This window comes from Brassica napus, chromosome C5, assembly GCF_020379485.1.
Source record: "Brassica napus cultivar Da-Ae chromosome C5, Da-Ae, whole genome shotgun sequence".
In the NCBI taxonomy this organism is placed as follows: domain Eukaryota; kingdom Viridiplantae; phylum Streptophyta; class Magnoliopsida; order Brassicales; family Brassicaceae; genus Brassica; species Brassica napus.
The window spans coordinates 43,263,226-43,274,126 of NC_063448.1; the positions used below are offsets into that span (position 1 = coordinate 43,263,226).

At 35.4% G+C, this 10,901-nt stretch overlaps 1 protein-coding gene across 5 annotated transcripts; it reads right to left on the minus strand.

The window, feature by feature from the left end:
* Nucleotides 1-2,461: 2,461 nt before the first annotated feature.
* Nucleotides 2,462-4,858, minus strand: LOC106425153 (sugar transport protein 4-like). 5 transcript variants are annotated; one of them, XM_048756928.1, is made up of 5 exons: nucleotides 4,608-4,858; nucleotides 4,331-4,522; nucleotides 3,927-4,245; nucleotides 3,218-3,847; nucleotides 2,462-3,139 (listed from the first exon to the last, which is right to left on the minus strand). In XM_048756928.1, exons 2-5 carry the CDS (start codon nucleotides 4,462-4,464, stop codon nucleotides 2,678-2,680), a joined length of 1,545 nt encoding a protein of 514 aa, XP_048612885.1. In that variant the 5' UTR covers nucleotides 4,465-4,522; nucleotides 4,608-4,858; the 3' UTR covers nucleotides 2,462-2,677. The 5 variants fall into 5 exon arrangements, with proteins under 5 accessions (XP_048612885.1, XP_048612889.1, XP_048612887.1 ...); XM_048756932.1 differs by having other exon boundaries at nucleotides 3,927-4,246; nucleotides 4,318-4,522; nucleotides 4,608-4,712; XM_048756930.1 differs by having other exon boundaries at nucleotides 3,218-3,843; nucleotides 4,331-4,828.
* Nucleotides 4,859-10,901: the final 6,043 nt, after the last annotated feature.

Genomic DNA, 10,901 nt, shown 5'->3' on the forward strand with positions numbered 1-10,901 from the left:
TTCCAGAATAGTTACTAGTCGGACCCTAAAGATATTGAAGAACATCTAAAATAATTGTCTACGGTTGAAAGTGGTGGTTGATGCTTAAAGTTTTTAGATTTGGTTTTGTTTTCGTTGAATAATGTTTCTCATTTCATGAGAACTTGGTTTTCATATTATGGTTTTATCTATTTTGTTTTCTTTCTATCAATAACTATGTTTCACTTTCGTTTAATTTTGAATGATCACGTTTGATGTTCCTTTCTTAGTTTTGAATCGATTTTACTTATGTTTTGGTTACAAAATAGGTACAGATCAAATACTTTTTAAAACTGAAGAATCAATTTTACTTATGTTTTGGTTACAAAATAGGTACAGATCAGATACTTTTAAACTAAAAAACCGATTGGGATCCAAACCCGAAAATACATCGGGTTGTACCTGTTCTTTGAAGATTTACTAACCACGGCCCGGACCCGATAGAACCCAAATCGGTCCCGAACCGAACTTTCATATAATCCGAATGAGCTGATTTTGATAAATCTGAAAAACCGAGACCTGATTGGACAAAAACGAAAATGGATTGGGACCCCGAATGCCCATGCCTATTACAGAATCAGTAAAAAAAATTGAATAAAATTTAAATACTAAAAACTAGAAATTGATTTACTTTTGCGGTCTTTTTAATAGATAATGTAGTGACTTCTATAAACTAGAAATCCATGGTGTACTATTCTCCTCCTATAACTAGGGAATGGATTAGGTGTTGTGTGTTGTGTTGTGTAAAAAGTTATTTACCAACCTTGTCTTTGTTCATCTTCGGATGAGGGAAAGTACAAGTTGGTAACAAGAGTTTATCAATGTTACCCTTACCAAATATCATGGACAGGTTTGGCTGTTTGTTAGAGTGTTTCTTTTACAGACCTGTCTTCTTATTTGGTTTTGCATTTTCACATAAGAGATCAGAAAATTTCCTTTCTATAGAGATTTTATATACTTTGGACAATAATACCAGAAACTGAAACCTGTCATCAAACAAATCCATAATCTCTTTCAAAAACAATAGAAACTTGTTATATAACTCCTTTTTCAAATATAAGACTATTCTGATTCTACTGATGACTATTACTTGTTCCCTAGCATTATAACTCACTTTCTCAAACAAAGATTCACAGAAATGTCAAGTAATAGTACAAAAACTTAAGACAAACTGATTTCACTTTCGAATGCTTTTTAATTTTCTTAGCTTTCTTTAGATTCAAATTAAGATTTGCAACAGAGACATTGAATAAAGAAAGAATAAATCAAGACACTGAATACGGTTTTCTAAATCTTTTTTGTACGTGAAAGCATAAAGCTTTCTAGTTCTGCTTGAACCATTGATTAATGACACAAGATAGAAGCAAGCATGACTTTATTAATAATAGATTGATTACTTGATACATCTGATCATATCTGAAACATCTTTTTTCTTTCTGTATCACATTTACATGTCCAAGCCATCTGCAAAATTATTTAAACGTCAAGAAGAAAGCTAAGACCATTTGCATTTTCAGTTTCTTGTTGTGACCTTTAATGTGGAGATATATATTTTAGAGGAAGATTATAGAGTTGGGATAAAGTAAAAATTTGTTTCTAAATGCTATTATTGAACAAATATATATATAGATGAACTGGAGATGCTTTTAGATTTCAATGGAATCTTATTAAATATAGAATCTGATAACTTTCTTTTACAAATTTACTAACAAAACTGAATTGTGAAATCGATTATATTTAGAGTTTAACTGGTATACCACCTGATAGCAGAAAATAACAGAATCAGTAAAACTAGAAAAAGTTAGAAACTGATTAAACTTTATATACTAAAAACTCAAAAAATTGAATCACCTTTTTGATCTTTTTAAATAGATAATGTAGTGACCTAACTAGGGATTGGATTAAATGTTGCGTGTTGTGTTGTGTAATAACTTCTTTACCTTATCTTTCTTGATCTTAGGATAAGGGGAAGTAGTTAGCTAGTAACAAGAGTTGATTAATGTTTGATACCAAATATCATGGACATGTTTGACTGTTTGTTAGAAAGTTTCTCTTACAGACCTGTCTTCTTATTGATTTTTGCATTTTCACGTAAAAGAGCAGAAAAAATCCTTTCTGTAGAGTATTTTTTATTCAACCTACTGTGGACAATAATATCAGAAACTGAAACCTGTCATGAAACAAATCCTAATCTCTTTTAAAAATAATAGAAACTTAGAGCATGATTAATGGAGAGTTTTTTTAAGATAGGGAGTTTTTAGCGGCATATAAGAACCCGTCTCTTAATTTTTAACTAAAAAAACTAAAACCCGGTTTTTAAATAAGATATTTAAAATATAAGACTATTCTTGATTTTACTGATGACTATTACTGGTTTCTTAGCATTACAACTCATTTTCTCAAACAAAGAATCACAGAAATGTTAAGTAAGAGTTCAAAAACATAAGACAAACTGATTTCCCTTTTTGAATATTTTTTAGTTTTCGTAGCTTTCTTAGGTCCAAATTACGATTACAACAAAGACATTGAATAAGGAAAGAATATGCTAAGTCTATGCATCAAAGAGCAGAGCAGCTTTCTTTCAGGAATAAGCATATTTTGACATTTTCATTTCAAATTTTCTCACAAGTCTTTTTGCCCAAAGAAAACATTTTCATCATCATACAGACTTTTGCTGCATCTCAGCAGCACTAACACCAACAGCTTCATCAGGAATAAACCTTCCCCAGAACCAGTGTGCCTTCCATACTCTATTCATCTCTTCAATGGGCACATTCTTCGTCTCAGGCAACATCAAGTAGATAAATATCGTCATTATAAAGACAAACACCGCAAAGAAGAAGAATAGTCCGAACTTCATGTGGCAGAGCATAGTCAGGAAGAGCTGAGCTACAAGGAATGTGAAGAACATGTTCACCGCTACGTTTATGGCTTGAGCTGCTGATCGGATCTCTAGTGGAGATATCTCACTAGGTACCAGCCATCCCAACGGTCCCCACGACCAGGCGAAACCCGCTACATAGATGCAGATCAGCGCCACGATCAGATTAGCATCTGTTTTCCCTATGTTCCCTGTTCCAACCGTTCCAAACTTGACTCCGATCATGACTCCAATAGCAATCTGTAACACGCATGATGGCATTCAAGAGATCGCGTGTTTCTCAAGAAAGTAAGTTTAGGGTTAGGGTTTATTTGTTACCTGAGAGATAAGCATCTGGATACCTCCCTGGAGGAACAAGACTCTTCTTCCAAACCTATCAACCGTGAAAACAGAGACAAAGGTACACAAGAGCTCGATGATTCCCGTTACCATAGCCGACAAGAGCGAGGCTTTGCTACCGAACCCTAAGGTTTGAAACAGAACGGGAGCGTAAAACGTAATGACATTGATTCCGGTAAGCTGTTGGAAGAAAGGAATGAAGCAAGTCATTATCAACTGCGGTCTGTAACGAGGAAGCATGATGTTCTTCCACGGGTGTTTCACTTGCTTAGACTCCTCGCTCGCATCAATGAGATCTTGAAACTCTTCATCGACTTCACTGGTTCCTCGGATAGATTGAAGCATTTTCTTGGCATCTTCGGTGAAGCCACGTTCGATGAGAGAGTTGGGAGTGTCGGGAAGGATCAGAGCTCCGATCATAATCATCATCGCAGGGACACAAGCTAACCCTAGTGAGATTCTCCATCCGATGTTACCTTTCAACTGTGCGGTGAAGTAGTTGATGATCGTTGCGACTACGATACCGAATATAATCGCTACTTGAAACCCATTGTTGAACGCTCCTCTTAGATTCGGAGGAGCCATTTCCGACAGATAGACAGGAACTGACTGAAACCAAAACAAAAACTTGATTAATAAAAGCGTTCTTCTTGCTTCTTCATCAAGTTATCTGTTTTTTAGAACTTACTTGATTGGCGAATCCGACTCCGAAACCGAGCAAGATACGACCGATGAGAAGCATAGCGATGTTTTGAGCAAAGCCGTTGAAAGCAGAGCCGATGAAGAAGGTGAGACCACCGAGGAACATGGACCATTTCCTTCCGAAGACTCGGGTTATCGTGGAGGCGAACAAGGAAGAGACCAAAGCCGCTAAATAGAGAGACGAAGTGAAGAGAGTGAGAAGCTGGCTATCAAAACGACAGTACTCGTTCTCGTGTGCGTTCTTCATCTTCTTATACACGTAAGGGAAAAATTCTTCCAAGAATGGCTCCATTTGGGTTACCCCTCCTACAAGCAACAAAAAGCCCTAAAATTACTCACTGGATATCTCCTAGGTTAGATCAAAGAAGAAACAAGACTTGGAAAAAAAACCCTGAGATCCCGAGATCGTATCCGAAGATGAGACCACCAAAAGCACCGATGAAACATGTTACGAACACTTTCGGTGTGAGTTTGTAGTTGTAGTTCCGAACTCCCGGCGTTTGACTGACGAACCCTCCGGCCATTTCTCCGATTTGCTAAAACGACGTCGTGGAAACTCAGTGTTGACTTTTCTGTTTCACACTGAGGAAACAAAAACAGAGCAGATCTTGTTATTCTTCTTCTTCTTGGTGTTTGTGTTTGTTTGTTTTTTCAGACAATTATTTACCTGTGGTAGATCCTGTCCGAAAAGGATTTGGAGAAGAAAAGTCAAGAAGAGACAAGAAACGATATGATTATGAAAAATGGAGAAGAAGGGTTGAAATTTATAGGATTAGAAGTAACGAACTGTCAGCTGACTTTGAGGTGAGAATGAAGGAGAAGAACAGCTGTTCTCTCGTTCTTACCCACTTGCTATTGCTCTCTGGATCTAATCTTCTTCCATAAATCTCGTGTCTTTTAATAGTTTTTATTTGTTGATTTTTATTAAATATAACGTTGTGTTTAGATGAAGTATAACGTTAGGTGAAGAATAACGCTGCAAAGTAAATAATTACACTAAGTTAAAATAAACACACTCTTCACATTTGTGTAGCAGTAGAACTACAATTTTGACTCAACTAAATCTATTTTTGTTTTCTCTTTGACACTTTTTCTAAAAGACGGATATTTTTAATTGATTTTGTGGCTCTAAATTAGTAGACGCCCGCAAAACTGGGTCAATAGACAGAGAAGACCGCTACTATTTTTATTTTAGATAAGATTTTTTTTTTCATTAAAATCAGATAAGATTTTTGATCAGAGTTTTTCTCCTTTTGAAATTACATTCCGAGTCTATTTCCAACACATTAGTTGAACTCTAATAAATATATCACTTATAAATAAATAAATAAAAATAAAAAGTTAAGATAATATTTTTAAATAAGAAACTTAATAATAATCATGAGAAGAATCTCATTACATCTGTCAATTTCTAAATAAATAAAAAACGTACAGTTTTGCTAAGAATGTGATTTTAAGACGATTTTTGATTTTTGATTCCTGTCGACAGCGGCGGATCCGATGGGTACTCAGGAGTTTCCGGAGGAATTCTAAATCCTCCGATTTGATCTGGTAGTTCATGGGTTGAAGTAGCAAAAGAAAGGAAAATTCTGAAAAATACGATCTAAATCTCTCGGTATTGGAAGGGTAACATACAGTGGAGGCTCCGACGAATGTGATCGAGAACTCATCACCTCTTTGGGAAGATTTCATTATTGGGAAATTTCTGAAGGATGCACCACACATGGCGAAAGTTCATGTCATTCTGAATAAGATCTGGAAATTTGGGGATTGAGATCAACAGATTGAAATATATAAAATCAACTCTAGAACGATGAAGTTTAGAGTAACAAATAATTCAGCTAGGAGAGGATCTTAAGGTGGGGTATGTGGAGCATCGCAAACATTCCAATGGTGGTCTCGAAGTGGCAACCAAACATTTAAACAACATCAGCAGAAGAGGAATCAGTGCCGTTATGGGTGCATTTGAAGAATGTTCCTATGAATATGTTTTCTTGGGAAGATCTAAGTTTCATAACGAGTGCAGTGGGGTTTCCAGTTAGGTTACACCCAGAAACAACAGCTTGCTCGACATTTGAGGTGGCAAAAATCTTTGTGAAAGCAAATCTTACGAAAGAGTTCACGATACATGGTAAGCCGGTTAACATTGAATTCACATATCTTTGGCTTTGCGATGTGTCTATTGTGGAAAATGGAATCGTCTGGAAAAGGCTTGTATTATGAAAAAAAAAAAGTAATGTTCAGGAGACAGTACAAAAAGTGGATTCTAAAAAAAAATGAACATGATGTGATATTAAAAAAGGATGTGAAATAGGAAGTTGTTGCAGATTTAAGAAAGGTAGTTGGTTCTGAAATGAGTAATCAAGAGTGTGCAAGTCCAAACAAAAAAAGGAAGAGTACTGGAAATCAAAAGGAATAAAATATGGTGAAGTTAAAATCACTCCATCAAGGTTTTCAGCATTAACTATCTCTGATGAGAGGGATGTTGAAGAGAAAGAGGAGGAAAGAGGGAAAGAAGGGATAGAGGAAAGTGGTAATGGGAAGGAAATGGAGGAGAGTCTAAAAGAGATAAAGAAATCAGAGCTAGAAGCGAGAGAGATTGAGGACGACGATGGAAGTGAGGAAGCTGGTTTAAAAAAAGATGAGAATGAGCAAGAAGAGTTGATAAGACAATATCTTTCTCGCTCATCAAAGAATAATCGAAAGTTTTTATCGGATAAACCTGTTTAGAAGGCAAAAGAGAATATCCCTAGCAAGAAGGCTAGAAAGGGTATCCGTAAAAATAATCATTAACAAGTTTCTTTTGGAACATATAAGGATTTTAATCAATCAGCAAAGCATACCGTCGTACGTGAATGGATAAGGGGAGTGGAGGCTCAATTTGGATGTTTAATTGAAACAAGAGTTAAGGAAAGGAAGGAGAATATGATATATACGGAGGTGTTCAGAGATTGGGATGTTCTTTCTAATTATGAATACAATACGCTTGGTAGGATTTGGGTTGTATGGCGATCAAATGTAAGACTAACACTGGTTTTCAAGAGTAGCCAGATCATAACTTGTTCTGTGATGATGGAAGAATGTAAGAAAGAGTTCTTTTGCTCATTTGTTTACGCGTTAAATACATCAGAAGAAAAAAAAAGTTTGTGGGAGGATATTAGAAACCATAAAGACTCTACTTTGTTTCGACAAAAGGCTTGGGTTTTGATGGGATATTTTAATGAAATTTTGAAGAGTCATGAACATTTGATGTTTGGTACACCAACAAACATCCCTACAGACATGAGAGATTTTCAGTCTGTAGTGGAGCATTTTGATCTTATTGATATGAGTTATCAAGGATCTCTATATACTTGGTGCAATAAAAGAGAAGAAGGGCTCATCTGCAAGAAGTTAGACAGAGTGCTTATTAATGAAGAATGGATTCATCAATACTCGAGGGTTTATAGTATATTTGAAGCAGGGGAATGCTCTGATCATTTGAGGTGTAAAATTCAAATTTGAGAAGAAGTAAGAAAGAAGAGGAGGACTTTTAAATTCACAAATGCTATAACTAAAATGCCTGAGTTTTTGCCACTCATAAAGACACATTGGAGTCAAGGTACATCGCTTTTCCACTCTAGATCTGCTATGTTCAAACTCATCAAGAATTTGAAGAGGCTTAAGCAACCGCTTTGGTCATTGAGTAAGGAGAAGCTAGGGATTTATATAAGAGAACTAAGGAAGCATATTTAAATCTTTGTGAAAAGCATAAGCAAACAATGCAAAACTTAACTGCTGGAGATATAAAGGAAGAGGGGATTGCTTGTGTGAAGTGGAAGCGACTGGCAGATTTAGAGGAGAGTTTGAATATGCAAAGATCAAAACTTCACTGGTTGCAAGTGGGTGATGGGAACAATAGTGTTTCATAATGCAATGAAAATCAGAGAGATACAAAATGCAATTCGTGAGATTTTTTATGTTGATGGGACTGTTGTAGCTGGAGAGGATGTGAAACAAGAAGCTGGGAAATTTTTCCATGAACTTTTAAACCAAACTCCACCGGATTATGAAGGAACAACAAAAGAAAGATTGGAAGAGTTGTTAAAGTTTCAGTGCAGTGATGCTGATAGAGTATGTTGGAAAGAGAGGTCACGTAGGAAGAAGTTTGAGAAGTTATATTCAAGATGACAGAGAATAAGTCTCATGGACCAGATGGTTTAACTGCAGAGTTTTTTAAGGAAGCATGGCCGGTCATAGGGAAGGACGTTACGCTTGCTATTCAGTCTTTTTTCATCAAAGGGTTTCTACCTAAGGGTCTTAACTCCACTATCTTGGCTCTAATACCAAAGAAGAAAAAAGCGAGGATGATGAAAGACTATAGGTCAATTTTTTTGCTGTAATGTTCTATATAAAGCAATTTTGAAGATCATAGCAAGACGATTAAAGAGTGTTATGCCAAAATGTATAGCTCTTAATCAATCAGCTTTTATCAAAGATAGATTGCTAATAGAGAATCTGTTGTTAGCTACATAATTGGTTAAGGATTATCATATAAATTCAGTGTCTCCGAGATGTGCAATGCAGATTGATATATCAAAGGATTTCGATTCGGTTCAGTAGAGTTTTTTGTTGAAGATTTTGGAAGCTCTTCATCTGCCTAAGAAGTTCATTCACTGGATTCATCTATGCATATCAACTGCTTCTTTCTCTATCCAGATTAATGGAGAATTGGCAGGTTATTTCCGGAGTTCAAGAGGCTCTCTCTCTATATCTTTTTGTGATATATATGAATGTGCTATCGAAGATGCTCGATGAGACAACAGAGAAAAAAAAGATTGGATATCACCCAAGGTGTAAAAATATCAACACATCTGTGTTAGATGTGTTTTGTGGATGATTTAATGATGTTTGTAGAGAGAACAAAAAGATCAATTAAATGGATCTTATATGTATTTGATGAGTTTGGCAAAATGTCAGGGTTACATATCAGTCTTGAGAAGTTAAAATTATTTATGGCGGGAGTATCTTTGACAAATCAGAGTGATATCACAGAGCATTTTTGTTTGCAGAGGGGGGATTGTCAGTTAGGTAGTAATTGGGTCTTTCACTTCTGACAAAGCATATGACATTGAGTGATTATTTGCCTTTGGTGGAGAAAATAAAGAAGAGAATGCACTCCTATACAGGTAGATTCCTATCTTATGCAGGAAGGATGTTCGGTTATTACAAGTTTTACAAATTTTTGGGTGGTTGCTTTTGGACTGGCTAATGAGTGTCTAAAAGAGATAGAACGACTTTGTGCAGTCTTTTTCTGATCTGGACCAAAGTTAGAAGGTCGAAATGCAAAGATCTCTTGGCATGTAGTTTGCAGAGTGAAGAATGAAGGTGTATTGGGTATCAAGCCGTTAAAGGAGTCTAACTTAGTATGTTGTCTAAAGCTGATTTGGAGGATTTTATCATCTGCAAAATCGTTATGGGTGAATTGGATTAAAGTCTATCTGATCAGGAAAGGCTCTTTATGAACGACAAAGAATACACAGCATGGTTCATGGTTTGGAGGAAGCTTCTGAAGTATCGTGACGCTGCAAAGAGCCTTCATAGAGTTGAGGTAAAAAAATGAAAAAACAACTTCATTCTGGTATGACTCTTGGTCATCAATGGGGAGGTTGTGGGATAGCTTTGGAGATCAGGGATTCATTGATATGGGTATACAAGCCAATGCGACGGTATATGATGTAGTTCATGGGCGTAGAAAAGAAGACATAGAGTAACAAAGTATGAGGAAGATATAACCACATGAAAATATCAAGAAGATCAATATAAGGCAAAATTCTCAACTAAGATAACTTGGTTGGTGATAAGAGAAGTCCATACAGAATGTGGTTGGGATAAGACAATATGGTTTAGCTATGCAACGCCGAAGTATGCCTTTATACATTGGGTTGCTATGCATGATAGGCTGTCAATAGGAAGTAGAATGCTTCATTGGAATAGTAGTATAAGCTAAGAATGTGTGTTATGTCGGGAGCCGATCGAGACAAGATAGTATATATTTTTTTAGTGTTCGTTTTCAGCAGCAATATGGAAAGCTCTTACAACATAATTTCTGAGAGAGCAATACACAACCAAATGGCTGGAGATCCTTCAGCTCATTTCTGCAAAACGAACAGTAAAGGATACATAAGTTCACTCTTCGGTATGTGTTTCAAGCAGCCCTATATGCCATATGGCATGAAAGAAATGCAAGACGCCATGGAGATAAACCTTCTTCAGTGACTAGATTTATTCACCTACTGGTTAAGAATGTTCGAGATAAATTCACCACAGTTCAGAGAATGAGAGATAAAAAATATGAAGAGGGTTTAAGATTTTGGTTAGCAACAAGAAGCATAGTGTAGGCATATAGTAGACTTTTGGTCATTTTACATTTTTAAAACAAACTGCACTTGATGTAAAACAATGGCTTTTGATTTGAATAAATTTGACATTCAATTCAAAAAAATAATTTATAAATAATTCATTTTTTATAAAAATAAATTAAATTATTAAATCTTATTAAAATATTAATATTATTTAGTTTAGATATTCATTTGAGAAATTTTGATATCATAAAAGCTCTTTATATACTTTTATCCTTTGAAATTTTAAAGTGATGCTTAATTGTCAATCTCTATCCAAAATCTGAGGTCAGCATTTGATACCTTAATAACATTTTTGTTTCTCGTGACAGCCTTTCCATTCACATGAATGCATTGATCTAATTGAATGTAACATTTTAATATTATCCAGAACAAACTTTAGTGGAAATCTATGTATTTATTGATTATTAAAAGCATATTGTACGTCAAATTGCGGTAAGATAATATTCATGTGTCAGAAGATAATCAAACAATGTTAATCGAAAAGTACATTGTATCTGTGGGGCTATTGATTACGATATGGAAACAAAAAGTTGACTACATCCCTTATTTTTAAATAT